Below are 22,210 nucleotides of genomic sequence, written 5' to 3'. Positions count from 1 at the left end.
CTTATTACATGCCAAAGGTGCATGGGAACCTTACTTGCCATACTACATGTACACTATTTTTTTTAGGTCCTTAGCTTTGTATTTGTAGTAATGGATAGTAGCAATATAATCTCAATGTGCCATTGCCATCCAGTAAAGTATCTGCAAATCTGGTGACTTCTGCACTGGCAGCCTAAATTAGTCAAAAGCCAAAACTGATTCTTTTTTAGATGAAGCAAATTGTAATGTTACATTCCAGCCATGAACAGCAGGTTATTGGTAACCAAGACCATGTGGAAAATCTGTTAATTTTAAAGAAGGAAAAAAAGAACACTTTAAAAACAATGCATTTATTGGCTTTTTTTTTTTGTTTTGTTTTTTGGGTAAAACAAGCAAACAGTACATTTAAAAAAATAGAGAAAAATCACTGCAGTTTTGGCACCAAGCAACAATGGTTGTGTTATGGACATTCCATAATGCAGACCAAACCTAACCAGGTTTCACTCCTAATTGGAGTTAGCTCTTCGTGGTTGGGCCAGCGTGTGCTTCAGAGGATGTTACTGCTTTACATATGTGCGGCTGGTGGTACAGGAAAAACGAAGATGTCTGTGTGGGGTTGGAGGATACTGTGAGGTTTCCCAGTCACATGCCACATAAGTAACCTGGATCAACATGGTGGACACAGTCTTTGCTCTAAACTGTGAACACACACACACACACACACACCCCAACATGCTCATGCACTTCACATCATGTCATGGGCTTGTTAACAGTTTGAACTCGCTCCTGACTGGTTGTTCATTTTGACCCAGAACTTTTCCTCCTAGAACTAACATTTATGCATAAATAAATGCATGTGTACGATACATAAATACATACACATATATAAATACAGACACAAAACTTATGAAGGCATGTGAGCTGAGAGATACACAGTAGCCATCCGGAGCTACCAGTTATTAAATATGTACCACAAGAATGCAGAATAGCACATCCATTATGTGGTGGTGCTGGTTTATAGTGGTTCAGCCATACAACATCCTACTATACTGGAAATTCCCAACATCTGGCTAGCAGACCACCTTCAAGAAGGTTTCATTCACACATCACTCATTAAAAGAGTTTCGATGAGCTGCCGTACTGAAGTCTAGACTTCATTTGGCATTACTTACTGAAGAGGGGTCAAGCCACTGCCTGCTGCTTCAGAGCAGTCAAAGTCATAAAGTAGATTGCTAAACAGCTCTATAGCTGAGTCTGTCCTCAGACTTTATGAACAGTGACCAGACATTGGGAAGCTCTGTTCACTGAATGGCTGGGAGAGGGGAGCTCAAAGATCCACAGGTAGTCTGTCCTTGTCCATGCATTCTGGGGATAAAAAAAAACAAAAAACAAAAACAAACAAACAAACAAAATCTATCTGTACAATATTACAGGCTGCAGGCCATTCATCCCTGCACTGAGAAACCTTAAATATTAAGTACAGCAGAAATGCAAAATGTGGGTTATATACATACAGTACATACCCAATCACCCCTTTGTCCATCTGTCTAAATTCAAGGTATTCTCCGTGCATATTATGTTTCTTCTCCTATCAGGTATGCTTAGTCCATAACCACTTCAGAGTATAGAACAGTCAAAGGGTTTGAAATGAGCCCCACACAGACCTGTTTCACCTGTCTAAGCATAGTAGCAGGGTGACACCAGCAGGTCGGTGAGCACCACCAGCTGGTCATCTGTGAACTGCTGCTTGTGCTCCAGCCAATTGTCGTGATGAGTCCGGCGGAAGTTCGACAGGGTCTTCTTCACGGTCATCTAAAAACACACAGGGCAAAGGTTTCAGCTCAAATGCCATCTGAGGGGCTTCAGAAACGACTGGGCCAGGGAGAGAGATAATGTAGCCCACCTCGATGGGCTGGGTGTCGTTCAGGTGGGCGCTGAGATCCATGAGCAGCTGAGGCATCCAGGTGGGGACGTCGTAGGGGCTGGAGAGGACGCAGGCACTGAGCCCCAGCACTCCTGCGTGACGCCGCACCAAATCTGAACACACACACACACAATGTGCCTCACACACACTCACCAGAAACATTATTAGAAACTACCTGTATGTGTAAAATGTAGAGCTCATCTTTTGCCATGAGCAATTCCTGTCGTTTTTTTTTTTTTTTTTTAATCAAATGGTCAGTTTCTGACCACAGGGATGCTTCTGACTATGTTTTTGTGTGATGTAATACTCTACTCAGCAGTAAGTTTTTTTTTTTTTGTTGCTTGTTTTTTTTCCCCATGTGTCAAGAGTTACTGCTGGGTTGAGAATAGTTCACCATCCAAATAACAGTCTGCAGTGGCCCTGTGGTGAGAAATGGACCACTGATGAATAATGCATGTCAATAGAAAAAAGATACGATAATTGTAGAGCTACAATTGTGCATCTACACAGACAGGTGTAACTAAAAGTGGCCAGTGAGAGCCGGTATTACGTGGAGCCAATAAAGAGGTTAGTGTACGTAGACAAAATATGCGCTGATAAACACAAATAATTACTGTACCGTCAAATAGACAGCACCTTACCAACTGAGGGTATGGTGTCCACAACAGAACCCAGGTCTCGCTTCCTTTTTTTAGGCAACCTGGTTTTGCATAGAGCCTCAAAATGAGTCTGCATGGACACATCCATGGTCAAGAAGTTACACTGCAGGAAACCACTGAGAGTGGTGGCAGCCATCTCCCTCACCTGAGAAAAAGCAAGTAGACAGGAGAACACTGAGTGAACACGCACCGTATACGCATTATCGAGCGCAACCAGCACAGCCAGCAGGGGGCAATGTGTACCTCCAGCTGCTCATCCTCCAGCAGGCTGATGACCAGTGCGCGGATGTTCTGGACGGCCTGCTTGTTGCTCAGTATGGTGAACAGATTGTAGAAGACCATTATCTGCAGATAGGTCAGCACTGAGAAGCGGGCATGCCAGGAGCTGCTGCCTGCCATCTGTGAACACACGCACGGCCCTCAGGATCAGCGCCTACAGCCCAGACGACATCCCTACAGCACACAGCAGGCTGTCACTCTCAGTGGTGTGAAAGCTCACCTCAGTCATCACTCTGAGCACCAAAGGGATCTGCTCTGGGTAGAGGAGCCCCTGGGACATGAGGGACAAACAGGTCCTGGCATCCCTCTTCAGCTCATCATAGCTGTCGTCGTTCTCCACTGGAGCAATCTGTGCACGCGCGCGCAGAGTTCATACAGAGAACACAGCATGCAGAAAATGTGATGCAGAAAGTAAAAGAGCACAAGCAAGAGAGGTAGACAGAGAGTGAGAGAAAAAGAGAAAAGAGAGAGAGAGAACCTTAAAGAGGAGAGGCAATAGCTGGAGCTGCTGGGGCACCGGGGACGTGAAGGAGCGCCCGGCACTGGCCATAAGCCACTTGAGCACAGTTTTCAGCAGTTTGATGGCCTGTGTCCTCTCGTCCTGCTCACCCACTCCATTCTCCTCCACCACGTGGTTCTGGATCTCCTCGTCACCCTCAAGCAGGGGCTTCAGGCATGTCACCACCCGTTGCGTGAACTCGGCGATGCGGGGGGACTTGGTAGGGCCAGTGTTGGGCAGAGCAACGTCGATCATGAAAATGTACGTCAGCACACTGCGAAGAGAAGAGGGGAGGACAGAGGAGAGGAGGGATAAGAGGGATGATGAGAGTGATAGAGAGAGTAGGAGATAGAGGATCTCACACAGCAATAAGCTGAGGAATCAGAAGTACAATATGAGCATGGAGAGCGCTAGCATGGGGTTCCTGATGTACAATATTCTCTCAGATTCTTAAAAATGTGGGATCTCAACTACAGTAAAATCAACCCACACAGTTTCACTTTGTAAATATGTAAATATGGAGGTCCACATTTGAAAATTCCCATGCCATTCACCTGCCTTTGGGAATTGTTTTGTCTTTTTGGCCAACACTGCTAGTCTGAAAGGAAAAAATAAACATTTCTTTCCCTTATTTATCTAATGCAAACTACTAAAGTAGAGTTTAGGGCAGTATTCTCATTTGAAACCCTGATAATCTATGGCTCATTGTGGGCATAAGGACTTTATTTGTCACATGTCAAACCAAAAGAGATATGACTAATGTAGCCCACTTCATCAGAGGTATGACAGGAAATGAAGATGGAAACAAACACTATGTATGTAGTCATGGTTGTGTGTGTGTGTGTGTGTGTCTCACCTGCCAATGCGCTCTCGCACATTCTTGTACACCTGTGTGAGTTTGGGCTCCAGGTAGGTCAGCAATCTGTGCAGCAGCTCAGACACTCGCCACTCCTGCTGTGCCAGACCACCCTGCAGCACATACAGATGACTGAGAGAGAGGGAAACACACACACACAGGTTAATAATCATAATTAAACTTTTTCAGTTATGAAGATTTATATACACATCATTACAAGATGATTTTACACATACAATGGGTTTTACTGTTTACTGGAATTACAGTCAAGTCATTTTCTTTAAGCGTCAAAATGATTCGCTGTACTTCCTGTTGCTCTCTTACCAAGCATCAACAAAAGAACCCCCTTCTCCACTAAGAGGACACTCCATTAACAGGTCCAGCAGCCAATGGAGCTTGCGTGGGTCTCTGCTCTCCTGTGAGGCCAGAATAACTGATCGTTACTGGAGTGCTACGCCTACAATAAATGGAAAATGAGGCGAGCACAGATTTAGAACATACACAGGCTGTAGCCACGCATGTGCCCCAGTCTGTGTAGGTTTCCACGGTGATGTTGGATAGGGCTGTTCGCATCAAAGGAATCAGGAATTGCCATAAAGCCTCCACCTTTAGAGAGAGAGAGAGAGAAAAAGAGAAAATGCAAATCAAAAAAGTAATTGGTCTCGAGACCTCACCAGGTGAGCGTTGCGTGTATGTCGCCCTCACCTGGCTGAAGCTCCAGTGCTTGCTGCCTCTCACCAGGCCGGCAATAATCTCAGCCACGCAGCGCTGGGTGCTCTCGTGGGAGTCCCCAGCCAGGCGCTCCATGTGCGGCTTTAGCACAGGCAGGAAGGCGTCGCTGTAGTTCCTGAACAGGCCCTGCTCGGGCGAGAGCGACAAGGCCTCGTGAGAAGCCCGCCTCACCTGGCAGCGTGCTCACCACACGCCTCTGTGGCTTGTTCTGCGAGCGCGTACCTTGAAGAGGCAGAAACGGCGGGGGTTGAACTTGTCTTTGCCCTTGCGGTCCTCCAGGGATAAGAAGCTGACGAGCTGGTTGATGAATGCCGGGTTGGAGAAATGGTTGTAGATGATGAGCTCACTCTGGAATGGGAGAAGAGGGGGTTTTTGTTAAAGCCCGTGAGTGAGGATGTTACCTGCTGCATATGCTCCACACAGGCAGGAGTAGCGCGGGCAACCTCTTTCATCTCCTCAGGGCTTAGGTCTTTAGGCTGCTCCTTGATTGGAGCATACAGCAGCAGCTTCCTGCAGGGAGACAGAGAGACAGTAAAGACAACGCTTCGGTCCAAAGTCGAGCGTCTCCTGGTGAGACAGACGTAGAGAGGCACATACTTTGGCCAGCAGTAGTAGCCCCAGTGAGTCTTCTCCACGAAGCGAAAATTGTCCCAGTCCTCCTGGGTGCGAGGTAAGCTGTCAGCATGGTACAGAAGCCAGTCATTTCCTGGCCTGTCTCCCGCCACCAGTCCCTCTAGCTCCATCACCCCACCTACAACACACAGGAAATTTGATGTAGGAAGTCTAAATTTTCTTGCCATTGTCCGTAGTAGTAGACATGGAAAACTGGCTGCTTACTGATATCACTGGGTGTGACGGCCACTTTCTTGCGAGGTCTCTTCAGCTGCTTGAGAATGCCTGCCACAGCAGAGATTGCCACCTAATGGACAGAGAGAGAAGGGCAAAGGGTCAAAACAACAGCGCTGCACCACCACTGCACAGGAACAATGGCACGGATGTTCCAGGAATAGCTGGCTAGGCACCTTGCGCACGATGAGCGCATCATGGTTGAGGCTGCGGACAAAGAAGAGCACGGCTCGAGTCGGGAGTGGGTGGTCGTCTCTCAGTAGCAGAGACAGGAAGCCAATGGCCATGTGCTCAAACTTCCACGGCCTTAAGAGAGACATTTGAGATGCGCGTTTACATACAGATCACGTTGCACGGGCACCTAACTTTATTCTACAAGGCAAAACTTACAGGTCTCGGTCATCCAGGCACTCCAGGAGGTCAGTAACCAGTTTTTCATACCTCCTGCACAGAATCAATAAACGAACGGGTGTGAGAGACAACAGCTCTGTGTAAGGGACTGCATGGTGTTAGCTGGGTGCAGGTCTGGCCAGGTGATGTCACTCACTGCACTGCTTCCATGTTTCTGGCCTGCTGCAGGGCATGCCCCGCCTCCTGCTCCTGGTCTGAGGGAGGGCCCATGAGAGGGGGCGGGCTGGCCGAGTCCGTGATCTTCCGGCCCACTTCCAGCGCGCTTTCAGGCACCTGTGCAGCCGCCCAAACAACACACATCCATCAGAGCTAGGCGAGACACGAGCAACTCCACAATGCAGCCCGAAAACCACCCAAATCACTTTAAGGGTCTATTGTTTACGCAGTAGGGTGGAGGCAGAGCTTCTCACAGTGAAGTCTATGCCGACAGTCTCGTACTGGCGGTGGATTTTGTCAGCGAGGTCATCAAAGAGCCTGACGATGGAGGGCTTTTCCAGGGACATGGCAGGGCTGAGGCCCGAGCGCACCATAGCTGGCCAGGTCACACTTATGCAGTCCCAGTCATGCAAGTTCGCTAGACACACCCCTCCATGGTTCCCCAGCAGGCAATACAGGGCTCCCTGGAATGAGCATAGGTAAACAACATTAATACACTATTTAAAGAATTACAAATATTTCTGATATTATAGTAAATTGTTATATTTCCCAAGACACTTAACAGATTCCACAGACATTTAATAGTGACCTAGACCTGATGCTATGAACAGTGAGTGTACTGCTACAGTCACACAAATCTACACTACTCCGAACATACTCTGGTTCAGTGTCCGAAAACAAAACCAGTCAGCAGAAACGGCACCGGGGTTCACAGGATCTGTGTACCTTGAGCTGCTGCTGGCTGACGTCAGTGAGCGTGGGCTCCAGCAGCTCCAGCACTCGAGGTGTGATGTCTCGGCAGCAGAAGTTATACGTGCTCAGGGCCGTGAACAACACGCTCTGGGCCTTGCTGCGGACCTGGTGGCAGGTGAGGTGATGCTGTTGACAACTGCAAGGGAAGGATGGCTGCTGCAAGTGGATACCTGTATTCCTTTCTTACTCCAGCTCACCTGACTGTAGGTGCTGGTAGACAGACGCAGAAGGTCTCTGAGCAAATCCTGGTGAATAGTTTTGTATTCAAAACCTTCCACTAGCAGTTTACGGATCTGCCAAAGAAAATAAGATAAAAAAAAAATGAATGTTTCACACGCACTTATGTGATATTCTCTTACTAATATATAATTGATACCTCATGTTGGAGAAGCACCCGGTCTATGAGAAGAGCTCGAATGTGCTGTTTCTTTCCATGCAGCTAGGATGCAAAACATTTCAAATTAAGAAATCATAGCTCGAGTATTAGTGGCATATATAGCTTCAAGAGCTTTTTATTTTGCTGTGAAGGGCCAGAATTATTCTTCTTTCTAGACAGACTAAACAGCCCTGAACTCACCCTGTTCTCCATAGACTTCTTAACCAAAGCAAAGCTCTTCCAGCGAGAGTCAAACTCATGCTTATGAGAGCCTCTGAAATGCATCAGGTCATTGATGATCTGAAAAGGGGGACAGGTGAGAGTAATCAAATGCGTCTGCGTTTCTGCTTAGATGAGGTCACTTTTAACCAATACATATAAAAACACTGCAAATGTTCACCTTGATTATAGAAAAGAGGGATTTGGTGTCATCCTCCGAGTGCTCCAGAATGTAATCTAAATGAAAATCAAGAGGCATATGCAGTAGAGACAAAAAAGCTACAGACGGGGAAGACCAAGGAACTTTCAAATGAAAAATCAGACTGAGAACTTACGCAGCAGCTGTCTCATGACTTTACAGATTGCCTCTCTATAGTTTTCTCTGGAATCATCTGTGGGAATTCCAGCATCTTAGTCAGAGGCTATACATGCACCTGCTCTAATGCACTGTAATGACAAACTAAATGTCTACACCTAACAGCAAGGAAAATCAGTAGAGGAAATACTGATAAGTAGCTTACCATAGTCAACCCCAATGTACAGACTAGTCTCCTCAAGACTAACCATGCTCTGAACTCTAAGAAATAGAAAATAATCATATATGAGACCATGTTTTTCATATGCACTAATTATTGTGAATTTTTACGAGTACATATGATATCCAGGTCAAGTCAACTCCATACAGGCCAGAGACAGGGGTGCCATCGAGAGGGGGCAGCATGCCGCCAGCGCCCAGCAGGCAGTGCTGCACGATGGACAGGCTCTGAAGAACATCATCCCTTAGAGGAGAGGGCAAAGTGCAAAATATTTTAATTACACGTGAAACACAGATTTAGTTGTTCATCAGTCAACTATACATTAAGAGAATATTTTGAACTTTGCAGTGCCAGCACGAGCATAGATAGGTAACTGTATAACACCAACATCTCTGTTTATTTATAAATTAGTTCCAGTTCTCTCATTGACCTTTACTGTCCTCCAACCCCACTCTCTGACCTGCTCATGTCCTGCTGACCCTGGGCGTATCTCTGCAAGCGTGTAAGCTCTGGCTGGAGCAGCAGGTCCAGTACGTAGAAGACAAAAGCCATCTCCTCTGCGCTGGGCACGTGCCACTGGATCTGCAGATCCCACAGGTTGCCTGGACGCCCCCAGTCCTGCAGAGATAGGAGCGTGCATCACATGCAAGAAACAATGCACTTCCCTATCAATAAACTCACTGTTCCTGAGCCCCATGCCATACCTTAATGGGCAGGTAGTGAGACAGGGGCTGGGTAAAGCCCCCCGGCACACTGCAGTAGTCGGTGGGGTAGGTGAGGGCGGTGGAGCGCAGGATGTGGTGTAGCAGGTTGCAGGCCAGCGTGTAGCCCTGCTTGCAGCGTAGACGCAGGGTGAGCTGCAGGATCTGCACCAGCTGCGTGCGGTAGGGGAGCAGCTTCCCTCCATCCACACGCGTCACCTGAGAGACGGACGAGGGCAAACCGCTTCAACGTCCTCTGCATAGTCATTCAGACCTTTTTATTTATTTTGGCCATGCCAGATTTTTACCTCAGACAGCAGCTGGAGGTTCCACAGCAGCTCTTTATCCAGCTCCTCCTCGTTCAAAACATCCTCATCTATAAAAACCCAAAATCTTATCGTGGGACCTGCAGCAGAATTCATTCACATGCAAAACGGGATAAACACTCCAAGAGAGTTGCACGTACTGGCAGTGATGTGAATGATGGCACTGCAGCAGTGGGGGACGAACCGCTTCAGGGACTCAGCAGGGTGACACTAAAACAACAGAGGAAATTGTTGAGCCCCTAGTGCACACAAGCATGCTGTCATGAGTCATGTCGTGGGCTCAGTGCGCACCTTCGCAGCCGCTCGGCACATGTCTGCCACCATACGGCCTGCCACACGCGTCTCGAAGATGTTGCTGGTGGCAAAGTTGAAGACTTTCTCAAGAGCCACCTATTAACATGGTCAGCAACAGGGAAGACCAAAGCCAAAATGAAACGATGTGGAAAGTAGGTACATCAGTGTGTAACTTTTCACTGAGAGCCCAAAGTACAGCTGGTGGTCATGTGTTTTGCATGTGTATGAGCAAGGAAGGGAAGGTGGAGACCTGGAATATCTCCATGGAGCACTGGGTAAGTATGGTGCTGAACGTGGAAGACAGGCCCAGCTCCACCAGAGTCTCCAGGTGAGTCATCTTTTCAGTCTCCGTCTCCTCTCGCGTCTGCTCTAGGGTGCTGCTGTCGATCAGGGCAAAGCACCTGCACACACAGCACATGCCAGTGAACACCTCACAACAACTATTACACAAATATAAACAAATAGTCACACTGACTCTGACATCCTTACCTAATCACTCACTCACCTGTCCATAAACTGCAGGACAAAGTCCTCAAACTCAGCTGAAGCTGAACACAGCTCTCTTTCCATCTACATAAGACAGAAGACTTCAGTTTACCTGGTGGGATTTGCATTAGACAAAAAGGCCACACCCAGGGACATCCATTAGGCTGCCATATGGAGCAAGAATGCAGACAGTCCTCACCTCTGTCAAGTCATTCTGCTCATGGAGGGCAGAGGAGCAATCGACCAAAGGCACAAGGGTGGTAAAGGTAGCGATGAACTGGAACGTTATCTAAAATGGACAGCGACATTTTAGGATCAATTAGCAGTCCCATTAAATGAAATTCTCAGTGAGAACCCAGTTTCTGCATATTTCACCTTCGTGACATACAACACTTTTAAAACAGAAAACCGATCTAGCAGCTGTGAATCCACTGGCCTGAGCTCTGTGGAAGCCACGGTCTGATGTTCCAGTGTCCTGAGTGAACTCCCAGATATTTTGATATACAGGTTACAAGGGGGTGCCATGTATGCATTATCTAGAATATCAAGACAAACCATGCATTTGCTGAAGTCATTTGGGTCGACACCAGGCAGGGCCCTCATGAGCAAGGGCAGGACATGGGCAGGACCTTCTGGGTAGTGGTGCCCACCACTGAGCAGGCTGCGAGCCATGCCAATCATGCAGCTGAGGGTGGCCGTCAGCTGGTGGGGTTCAGTCAGGGTTTCCATCGCAGGGTACGTTCTGCAAGGAGTGAGCACAGGCACACAGGCACACACACACACACACACACACACACACATACACAGTTTAAGACAGCAGCTAGATTACTAGCAGCGAGATTACTAGACAGTCAATCATGTGGTGGATAACCTTAAGTGCATAACTGACAGCCGACTAAACTTTAAACAATCAATTAGCCCTTATGAATATGCTCATGGTCCACATCCCCAGCAGAGGCACTCACTTCTCCAGCACAGGAGGGATGACCAGCTCGGGTCTCATCAGTGCCAGGTTCTGCAGTGCCTGGGCAGCGTCCATGCTGCCCGTCTTGCTGAACATGGCCATGAGAACGGGCTGCTTCATGCTCTCCACGAAATGAGTGACGTCGTCGTCGGTGAGACGGTGGCTGGTGGGTATGGGCGTGATCCAGCACGGCTTCTTGTAGCGCTCGCGGTGTAGCCGTCGCACCACGCTGGCTGGCAGACGCTGCAGAAGCTTCATCAGCTTGACCTGCATAGACCGTGCAAACACACACACACATACACGCGTGTGCGTGTAAACATACACGCATGCAAAAGGAAGCTCAAAAGGAACACACTGTAAAAGAACATACTGGCACAGGCAATTTCAAATACTAACACACCCCCATACACACAGACACCATCAGATGTTGGATACTGGGTAGGCTTCAGTGGACTTCAGTGTGAGATATATTATCTGTCCACCAGGACCATATAGAAAAACAATCTTTTTTTAGGATAACACATACATAAAAAGGGCATCTGTGATGTGTTGGCCTAAAAGTGAGACCACATTCCTCTCTACTGTTAAATCTCAGATCTTGTTGGTTACTTATCTGTCTTCTCCATCAGTCAGTGTTAAATCTGATAGCTTCAGCAGATAATTGTTAATAAGCTACTACCATTTTACCACCAACAGGATGTGCAATTAATCAGAAATTATCATCATTTGGCCTACATTAACACTTCACTAAATTCAGTTTTCACAGGTCAACAGGTCACCCTTTCTTTTTTATAATGGTGGTCTTATTCTGAAGTGGTACCGGCAATGCGCAGGTCACCGTTTCCCTTTTTACTTATGTAAAAATGTATTAGTGACTTTTAAGATGTTTATGACGTAATTAATAACCATTAATAAACACCATTATTCAATTAATTTTAAACTATTAAAGAGCATCTGTTGCTTCAGTGTGAGCAACTGAGCTCTGTCACGTGGCCTTCTCGCCAGCGCATGTAAACTGCTAGCAGGCCATGTACAGAGAGTAAACATAAACCTGTGCTGACAGCACAGACCAACAAATGCTCTGGAATGAAGACCACTGAGAGGGGATGGGCATCCCTGATGTTTGCCTACAATGGTAAATGGAACTGCACAACAATCTTCAAAAAGCATGCTCCCACTACTTTTACTCCACAACCTGAGAGTTCAACTGAACCAAACATAAACTTGGGTTCTTAGAAGGTGCAGCTGAACATTAGCGAAACATCACTCACCAACCAGCGGCCATTGTTGGAGGGGTGGTAGAAGGACGCAATACTGCTGAAGAGGCCGTTGAGCTGTTTCTGGGCTGGATTCTCAGCTCCTCCCTAATACAAAAGGCCACAGGGAAAATATTAAACTCTAACAAGACAATGACAATGACCCAAACCTACACCTATCCCTATAAAAATAACAATGATACAGATTTACAAATCTGTAGCCATTTCACTTCAAAGGGATGTGGCCCCTGACACTAACCAGCATAGAGGAGATCCAGAGGACAACATGGCCAATGTCATATGAGTTGGTCATGTACCTGGGCACCACCATCTGACTGGTACCTACAGGCAAGTTGAAGCTCCGTAGAACCCTGGTGAAGATCTGACCATGAAAAGAAAGGGGGGGGAGGGGCAGAGTTGGAACATACTTTGCCAATAAATGCAAGCTTAACTGAATAAAATGACTTTTACTGCAGTACCTTGGGAATATAAGGGTCCCAGTTTACATATCCAATGTTGTTGTTGGCCAAACGGGCAAAAAGGTTCACAAGACTCTGGGACAGAAAATAACATGTGCTCAGCAAGCCAAAATGTGTTGGTTTTAAATAGGAATATTTAGTAAGCGTTCATAACAACAACAAATACTCACCCCCTCCCAACTAGGCAGATTTTGTACTGAGACCCATAGACCCATCAGTTCATCAAACCATAACCTACACACACACACACACACACACACACACACAGAGAGAGAGACAACACAGTTGAGTCAGGTGTGATGATAAGGGAATCCCAGCAATTATTCTGCATTTAAATAGACTACCGCTTAGTGGACCTACTTGAAGCCTTTGTGGTGTAGCTCTGGGGGTAAGATGGTGGGCAGAAAGAGTTCAAAGTAGCTGATGGCTTTCTGCATAGTGACATCAAATGGGCACAGTAGTGGTCTCCACTCGTCCAGCATCTCCTGAGTGGCAGACACCGGGAAATATCTGCAGACACACACGCATGCATGCACACAAACAAAATGTTGCCAAATTATGTCATAAAAATGGTTGATAACATTTTTGATAACTCTTTCAATGCAAACTGCTGGTGGGAAATGCTTGGCATAGTAATGTAACAGTCAACTGTATAATGTCTTAAGAGAAAGCTGTAATCAGCTCAGAATGAAAGCTGTGCACAGTGTGTACTAATGACCTAATTACATTAGTCTGCATCACAGAGTGTAATGCAGATTACATTATATGGGAACCCTCAAAGATGCTAAAATGATGACACATGACAAGTGCCGTGTACTCACAGTCTACAGCTCTTCACCAGTGTCTTTAGCACGTTCTCCACAGAGCTACGGAGATAGTGACAGGCAAAGGGAAGAAAACATGGAGAGAAACAAGGAAAGAGGATCAGTGGAACATCATAGACGAAGTGTGTACATAAGACTACGATGACTGTTTTGGGACTCTTCAGTAAGAGCACAGGATGCGATTAGACCACGTGCAAAGCAGAAGCCCAGCCTCAGTGCTTTTTGTGGCAGTCTAATCGAAAGCTGTCCAGTCCCAGACTGCACTACATCAACAATAGCCTGAAAGCACATGTGCAGCATGCCAACTTATGAGGGTATTTCTGTATCTTTTTTGAGAAGCAATTTTATCTCCATTTTTCCAAATCAAAAAATGAGACGATAAGGTATATATGCATACTAAACTGATCTCCTTTGACTCCCTAAGATGACTTTCTTGATACGGCAATTAAATGCATTTATTAAAACTTCACCGTCTTTAGAACACTGCATTATTGTAGACCACGGGTGCCCAAGTCTGGTCCTAGAGTCCAGCAGTTTGGTGATTTTCCTGCTTTAACAGGGCGGGAGGCGAGTAGTCCTGCTTTAGATATAGTGGTTTACTGATTGGGGAAAGTCAGTATTGCCAAAACACACTTCTGTGGGTAGGGAAGTGTATCTGTAATCAAGGAAAAAGTATGGGTGTAGTTGCCAATATCCTTCTCAACACACACCTCATCTAACTGTCAAGAAACACCAGAAAACTCACTAAGCACATTCTCTATGCCACAAGGCTGTTGTGGAGGCTGTGGTAGTGGTGGTGGTTTGGGGGGGGGGTGTTGGGGAGGAGTTAAATATAGAATCTTTACTGACACTGGACACTAAATGGAAAACTGGCAAAACTAAAGCAACCATTTCTTTTTAAACTGGAAGACAACTTATGCAACAACATATGACAGCAGTCTCACCCAGCTTGAGTAATCAGCATTCAGGACTGAAAATATAGGCAGTGATTGAAAATATAAGCAGTCTCTCCTGATCCAGAATGATGAGTGAGTATAACCTAAGATTTTTTTTTTTTTTTTTTTTTGCATAAATAACAATTCAGATAATTGTTCAGAACAAAGACTGGTCTATTGTATATAGATTTTCATTCCACTCATGTCAAAAGCCTGAGGAACCGTTTGTGTTGATCCACACTACAAGAGTTTATTTGGTCACTTCAACACACTTAAGTAAAATAAGTAAATTCTCTACTGGCACCTGTCAGCTATGCTTTAAAACTTTTTAAGAAACCTCTGATAAACCTCTAATAAAGTGTCTTAAACCTCTTCTGTATATTTTTACTTGAAGTTCTAGTTACTGAATCTGGTGTGAATAATCTCTTTAATGAGCGCATGAGCAGCCAGATGCAATGAGAGACCAGTGTCAATGTTTTTTATGACAGACCATTGTCAATGTCTTTTCTGGAGAAAACTACTGCTCTGCTTTAAACAGGTTTTCATTCAATTCTGTTAAAACCCTTCCCATGAACTCTTTGTGTTGATCCCAGCTATACGTTAGTTAGCCAGGAAAAGATATTTAGCTAAATATTCTTAACTGACATACAACTCTGGGCCAAAATTTAACCAAATAGGATGATACAACCAATGCTACAGCAACAAGGGGCACCATTTTCAGACCTGTGAAGCTTCTGTAAAGGCTATATGATTAAATACAGCTTAAACATAAGCCATGTTCAGGACTACGAGTGGATTCTGAATTTAATTTTTGAGTTTAATTTCAGATGCATGCAATTAACCCCAAAGATTGCCCTTGAAAGAGTACAATACAACATATAAAAAAAAAACACTGGCTATGCTTACCGCTTTCGCACATAATTAAGCATTTTTTGTTTAGGGGAGGCTTCTGCTCGATAACTGAATGTGAGAAAAGGAAAGATGCATAAGCCAACACTAAATACATCATCAACTAATATATCACATAGTAAATACCTTCAAATGCTCCCTTCCAAACTAGATGTTTGGCTACTTTGATAAGATCAAATTAAGAAAAATGTGAATGTGTACAAAGACCAAAAGTCAAATTAAATATTCTCCAACAAGCCGCAACGAACTGAGCTTTAAACCAGGGTCTGATTTTCATGACGCATGCACAACATTCAGGAGGTCCCCCCCCCCATGACTTCAACTTGCCTAGCAGACGGACCTACTTAAACTGTGTTAACTCCAACACTGAATCTGCCCCATGTGCGCATACCAAACAGAAACATTTGTCATGGCCTGCCAATGTCAATAAGGAACCCTCAAAGAGGAACTTAGTCATTTCAAGAATATTAAACTTCACACCTGCTAACCAAAACACAGCAGGCTACAGCTAGCAAGTCAATAACTCAGAGAAGGGCCAACATGAAAAAAACCTACTTTGGAAACCAGTTGAGACCAAGATGCTCAGTTTTGGAGTAAAGGATCTTCTCATAGAGTTCATACAAAGGCCTCCAAGGTAACTCCAAGTCATCCTGAGAGAGCAGTTCTTTTTTTCTAATATTTGGAAGAATGCACAGGTTTGACAGTAAAAAAGTTAATTAAATAAAAAATGAGCATGTCCATATAATTATATGCTATTTTTTGTGTTTTGTAACAGGCTATTTTTAAGATGCATACTTGAGTAGGTTGATGAGAAGTCGTGCAAAACTCTGCATCATGCTGATCTCCAGGTTGGGGATGGTGACCAGCTCATACAACAGCTTAACAAAGAGCACATGGTCCTCTTTACTGAACTTTCTTCCATAGAGACGAAGGTACCTGTCAGCATAATACAGGGGACATATTAGCTGTGAGGGTCAAAGTGAGAGAGCACAGCACAGGTAATAACACAGACTGCTGTCACAATCTGTAGAGATGTATTGCTGTTGCACACATTTATCAGTTCTGATGACTGTTGTGTTTCAAGTTTGGTTTACTTGGAAGTTTACTTAGGAAGCTACTCAGACTTCTAGACATCTAGACAGATGTTTATGTGCAGTAATCATGTGATCAATTAGCTACTGGGGAGATCTGCAAAACCATACAGCAGGGTTTCTCAACCATGTCCCCGGGGCTAACCAGAAAATCTGCATCTTTACTATAATCCAACTCAGACTACACCATTATCATATTTTCAAAATGATTAATGTCTTAGTTCAGGTTGTTGGGAGCTGGGACAGAACTACAATGTAGACCTTGTGATGGGCTCCAAGTTAAGAAACATTGCTTTGCAGTAAAGTCAGGTGCCTCAAATCAGTGATGTAGAAATACAGTCCTCAGAACAATTTAAGCACACATGCCGTCCAAATGTATCATAACAGGTTCTGGAAGGCATGACTGGGATTACTTTTCTTCAGACAAATAATTCCCTTCATCTTGGACAAGACCTTGAACTTGAATTTGAATTTATAATTAAAAATTAGAGCATTAAACGAGCAATCTGGAGTAGTAAGATGGTGCTAAACATACACATGCCTGTGTCATCACCTAAATTAACATGCCCGCTACATTTCACTTAAATTTGAGGTTGGGACACCGGTCAGGGAATCCAAACGTACGACTACAGCACTCAGCAACGATCATTAATCAGAGTTTTTGGTACAGGAGTAAGGCATCTTGCTTGCTAGCTAGCTAATATTAAACTAAATTACTAGTGCTAGATAGAACTGCGTTAGCTAAATTACCTTTTGACATAAACCCGTCTTGAACATTTTAAGAATTAGCTAATTATCATGAAGTTGGAAATAGATTCCAAAACAAGGTTTCTTGATTACAGGATTAAACAACACAATCCTACACTTTTACTTTTTAGGACGGTTTATTTTACTTATTTGCTACAATAGAGCTATGCTGTCTGGCTGTCTATTAACAAAGGCTCATACTAGCTTTTGAGATTAGCCACGGCTAACCACTGGTTGCAGTTTAAACCAGCTAGGTTAGCTAGTTAATTGAACTACTTAGAAACAGGCGAAAAGCAATGCTGAACCCATAGTTAAATTATAAGTAAATGAGCTAGGTACTTTTCTAATATTCTATGAAGTGCATACTAATAGAACTGTAAATACTCCAACTCCACACTTCACTTCAAGTCCAAGGCAAAATGCTAGCTAGCTAGCTAACCGATATGTAACCTGCTAGCTAGTTGCCAGCACTAAGTTGATTAGGATAGCTAACCTGGATAACTAGGCTAGATGGCTAAGAGCTCGCTAAGTACAAGTTAACTAGGAATAATGTCTCTCTGTCCCCCCAAATAATTAGCAAGGGTAGCTAACCTAAGATGCTAGCTACCTAGCTAGCGAAGTAGGCCCGATCTTTCACATCACATAACGCAGGTACTCCTTGTTGACGTTCATGTCCTCAGCTTTGACCGACGTTAAGGAAACACCACATTTACAATTAAAATGTAACGTAGTTACTCACGTCGAGAGTTTCCTCGTCCAAAACAAAACTCCGGGCCATAACTCTCTGAGTTGGACAGCCCGACCCAAGTTACCTTTGATTCTGGCCAAAATGTCATTAGATTCATTGTCTAGTTTATCTGCATAAGGAAGGAGCTTATTGTAGACGATGTCTTTTTGAGGAACAAAACCTAATGTTTCGGCCTGGATCTTTTTCATATTACGATTTCCAGAATATCCTCTTCTGACTTGTGTGGCTAACGTTATTTTCTTAGTCCTTGACAAGTTCCACTGACAAATCCTTTATTCAAAAAATCGCTATTTCCGGTCTAAAATTCCACTTATTCTGGTGCTAATCATACGCAAAAAAGCTAAACAGCTACTTCGGCGGACCTCAGCCAGACCTCCGGTGTCAAACACGTAACGTTATTTTGAGTCACCCACATTTAGTCTCCTGTCACAGTCCTGTACACAGATTAAGAGCCATACGAATACCATACCGGTGAGAGACTGAACCCCTTCAGCATTAAAGGGCGCCCCCCCTTGGTGGCTGTCTGTTACTTCATCTGGTAAGAGTAAGTGAAATGCATAGCCGGCAATCATTACTATTTATAATAGAGTATAATATGACCTTCCAAATAATTACAAACATATGGCACTTCAGATTTGACGATTTACCACTGAAACACGTAGTGTACAGATTAGAATCCTATATTGTATTAAAAATCTTGGCCATGATCTGGAAACCTTTAAGCAGGTCAAATTCTCCAATCACTAAGTGGATATTTGTAGTCATATACAGCCCTCGCCAATGGAACCCTGTCGTTTAATCATACCTGAAACGGATAATCCGTCTAACAAAAATACGTCCCGCAAACGTCTCCGAACGTCCTCTGAACGTTTTTCTTTCGGGTCGCCAAAAGATTATAGAGAACGTTAGTGATAAGTCCTGACAACGTCCATAGGACTTTGCCGGTACGTTTGTTGAAAGTCCTTTAAACGTTATGTATGATTTTTCAATCTCAATCCAATTGTCAATCTCTCTACATCTTTTACTAAAGTTACTGACATGGAAGCTTGGGTTCTCTACCAGAGACCTGGTAGCTTCAGGGCCCTGCTTAGAAGCATAGCTGTGCCCAGACTGTGCTCTTCTGGATGGAGAACTCGGGTGTTGTTCCTGGGATCTGCTGGAGCCACTCTCCCAGTTTAGGGGTCACAGCCTCTAGTACTCCACTTCTCACAGGGACCACTCCTGCCTTCACTTTCCAGCTCTTCTCTAAGCCCTTGGGTTTTTTTTTTCCAAGCTTTTCATGTTCCTTTGTTCTGATATTGTAATCACTTGGGATTGGTACATCTATCACTATGGCCCTCTATCCCTACATTTGGCCAGCTGATTATGCCAGCCGGGTATCTGATGACTGGCACTGCATAGGTGTTGATAGGCTGGATCTTGTTCTTCCTATTCAGTTGATTTCTCAGGACTTGACTCACTCTGTGTAGGCATTTGGCTGTAGCTGTTTTGCTTGTGGCCACTTCATGATTCCAATTTGACTGTGGGATTCCAAGGTACTTGTAGCTGCCCTCAACATCTGTTGTGTTACCTTCTGATAGTATGATCCCCTCTGTTCTAGCTACCTTCCCTTTCCTTGTAACTATCCAGTTCGAATGACATTCAGATATCATTGCTGTATATCCTGTAGAGATGGATTAGTGAGTCAAAGTCACTTCTGGCATACAGCTTGACGTCATCCATGTAGCAGAGGTGACTGATGGTTGCTCCATTCCACAGCCAGTACACACGCATATATATATATAATGTATGAACGTATGAATGATGTGATTTAAAAATCTACTTTTTATAACTCGCATTTGCTTCTCCTCCTAGAACTTCAGAAGCACTTTGCTTGCACAGATGATGGTTTCGTTTCTGATGTGTATCACTGCAATTTTGACTACACACACACACATACATTATATATATTTTTAAACAGAAAAAAACAAAACAAGTAATTCGCTATTAAATTTTAAAAAAGGGTAGAGTTGAACAAGTAAATATTCCAATAGTATTTAAAAAACGAAAAATGAGTGACTGCAAGGTGAGACAAGGGCAGGAATCAGTCTGCCATAACTCTCTTTGAAAATATTCAGAAATTATCCTTAAGTGTCCTAAATGCGTTTTTGTGATTTTGATTTGCTAGAGCACAATTGTTCTATTTGTACAATAAAAGTCATCTCATGCAGGCACCTCTCGACATATGGCATGTTTGAGGATTTCCGGGTCAAAAGTTTCACTTTTTTACCTGTGGTCATCAAGGTCTGCTGTCGTGTTTAAGGCAAGGAGAGTCTGTGCCAGAGCATCCAAAATGCGAATATTTTTGTTGAGCATTCAATATAGTGTTTTAATTAGTTTTCTGATATTCCAGACTATGTGGCAAGTTTGTTTCAGTGGTGTTTTTATGCATTTGAGGTGAAAAAAGAACAGCAGCTCTGTAACCTCTCAGTGGTTTGGTATTCCTTTCTGTTGGTCATGTCATCATATTTACCCTAAATCCCTGCCCTGTGAACTATGTCTGAGTGCTAAACAATTCTAGAAGGGAACAGTAATGATACTGATGGGTTGGTCAGCCTTTCCACATTTTATAAATCCAATAAAGGGTTATAAATTTGCAAATATAGGGTCTTGCACAGTTATCTGGTCAGTTTCTACAAACAACTGAACATCAGAGTCTATGAACTATGAAAAACAGACCCACTGTTAAGTGTGGCAGGTCACACAAAAACCCAGCCTGTCTGTATGAAAACCCATAATCTCCAACACATTACAGTACAAAAGTACAGGTTGGTGAGATTCACATATATAAATGTGGGCACACACCTTTTTCTGGGCATTAGGTCATATGTCTAGTCCAACCTCAAATCCACACCCAACATCTTTTGCCACCAACCTTAAATGTTACATTGTTCCTCTCAACCAATCTCATTTGCAGACTCATTCCTAGCCAATTGGTTGGTCTCTTTGCCTGAAAGGTCAGAAGAAGATTTGTCCTATTAGATCATAGGTATTCTTATTAAGATATTAGATTAGCCAGCCTCTTACACACGTCACCTCAGTTGCAACAGTTATACTTCAGAACACCTAAACGATCAGTAGGTTTTTTCTTTTTAAATTCTTTCAAGCAAGAGTAGTTTATAAACTCCAGCAATTTCCAGCAATTTCTATAGTGCATGACATATAACAGTAGTAGGGGTTTCATATCTTTTTGATTATGTCTAATCAACTGTTTACTGACATTCAGATTTACATGGTATAGGCTACTCTCAGTCCTTGCAGAGAGACAGGAAGTAGCTCTTTGACAAGGAGAAACACACTGACACCACAAATCACATTAGAGGACATTTTTAGCACTAATTTCAATTGATTCAAGTGACAATACAGAACTTGTGCCAGCACACTCCAGCAAACTGAATTCAGTATGACATATTCTTTTCATCTCATTCTCAGCATTTAGCTGACACTTTTATCCAAAGCAACTTACAATCATGACTGAATACAACTTGCCTTGCTCAGGGGCCCAGCAGTGGCAACCTGGCAGTAGTGGAACTTGAACGGTCAACCTTCCAATTACTATTCAAGTACATTAACCACTGAGCTACCACTGCCTACTGTATGTGCAAGTAACAAGCAGCATAATCATCCCCTTTGACCGAACAATACTTTCACATTCCGTCCATCTGTGTCTAAAAGCAACTTTGACATGCCTGCCCTCTTGAGGAAAAATTGGGAAGTTCCATGAACGTTTAAGTTTACACCTGGAGCAGGGAGTAAAATAAGCAATAATGAAGTTACTCCATAAAGTCAGCTATGCTACTAGTTATATTCAACATTAAATATTTATGCATACAGAAATGCTTAATACATACAGTGGAAGGATATAATTATTCAGATACTGGAGCTCATGCTCACGTAAGAACATTTGCATATTCATATCTTCAGTTTCTTGTACTTTAGTCACCTGATATGGCTGTGCACATCAAACACTTCATGGTTCACTAAAGCATCATAAATGACCTTCACGCCTCTGTTCATAAACATTATGAATTAGCATATTAGATGCTGCAAAATGCCTTGATTTGTTTGGAAGTGTCATTACTTTAAAATGTCCTGTATTTTATTTGTGCAACCTTTATGTTATGGTTCAAAAGTGATCCATATATAACAAATGAAACCGAATTCCTTTTCCCTGAAATAAAACTTT

The 22,210-nt window shown here is 43.9% G+C and overlaps 1 protein-coding gene across 5 annotated transcripts; it reads right to left on the bottom strand.

Annotated features, from left to right (window-relative positions):
• Positions 1 to 313: 313 nt before the first annotated feature.
• On the bottom strand, positions 314 to 18,440 carry psme4b (proteasome activator subunit 4b). 5 transcript variants are annotated; one of them, XM_035533499.2, is made up of 47 exons: positions 17,977 to 18,439; positions 16,195 to 16,335; positions 15,955 to 16,071; positions 15,397 to 15,450; positions 13,553 to 13,597; positions 13,092 to 13,241; positions 12,902 to 12,965; positions 12,732 to 12,806; positions 12,512 to 12,634; positions 12,268 to 12,360; positions 10,998 to 11,263; positions 10,588 to 10,774; positions 10,232 to 10,321; positions 10,052 to 10,116; positions 9,797 to 9,947; positions 9,544 to 9,642; positions 9,393 to 9,462; positions 9,235 to 9,302; positions 8,930 to 9,145; positions 8,686 to 8,843; positions 8,373 to 8,468; positions 8,211 to 8,266; positions 8,025 to 8,081; positions 7,871 to 7,926; positions 7,672 to 7,770; positions 7,471 to 7,533; positions 7,292 to 7,387; positions 7,068 to 7,199; positions 6,596 to 6,805; positions 6,322 to 6,458; positions 6,165 to 6,218; positions 5,951 to 6,080; positions 5,766 to 5,847; positions 5,526 to 5,679; positions 5,372 to 5,438; positions 5,151 to 5,276; positions 4,902 to 5,054; positions 4,698 to 4,802; positions 4,521 to 4,612; positions 4,197 to 4,328; positions 3,320 to 3,614; positions 3,062 to 3,190; positions 2,806 to 2,961; positions 2,545 to 2,707; positions 1,883 to 2,016; positions 1,644 to 1,791; positions 314 to 1,344 (listed from the first exon to the last, which is right to left on the bottom strand). In XM_035533499.2, the coding sequence occupies exons 1-46, from the start codon at positions 18,171 to 18,173 to the stop codon at positions 1,657 to 1,659; spliced, it is 5,538 nt and encodes a 1,845-aa protein (XP_035389392.1). In that variant the 5' UTR covers positions 18,174 to 18,439; the 3' UTR covers positions 314 to 1,344; positions 1,644 to 1,656. The 5 variants fall into 5 exon arrangements, with proteins under 5 accessions (XP_035389392.1, XP_081553911.1, XP_081553912.1 ...); XM_081697785.1 differs by having other exon boundaries at positions 314 to 1,791; XM_081697786.1 differs by lacking the exon at positions 15,397 to 15,450 and having other exon boundaries at positions 314 to 1,791.
• Between the last annotated feature and the right edge of the window lie 3,770 nt (positions 18,441 to 22,210).

The sequence above is a fragment of the Electrophorus electricus genome, chromosome 15 (assembly GCF_041902795.1).
Source record: "Electrophorus electricus isolate QZ-2024a chromosome 15, ASM4190279v1, whole genome shotgun sequence".
NCBI classification, from domain to species: domain Eukaryota; kingdom Metazoa; phylum Chordata; class Actinopteri; order Gymnotiformes; family Gymnotidae; genus Electrophorus; species Electrophorus electricus.
This window is presented reverse-complemented; position numbering and strand designations above follow the sequence as displayed.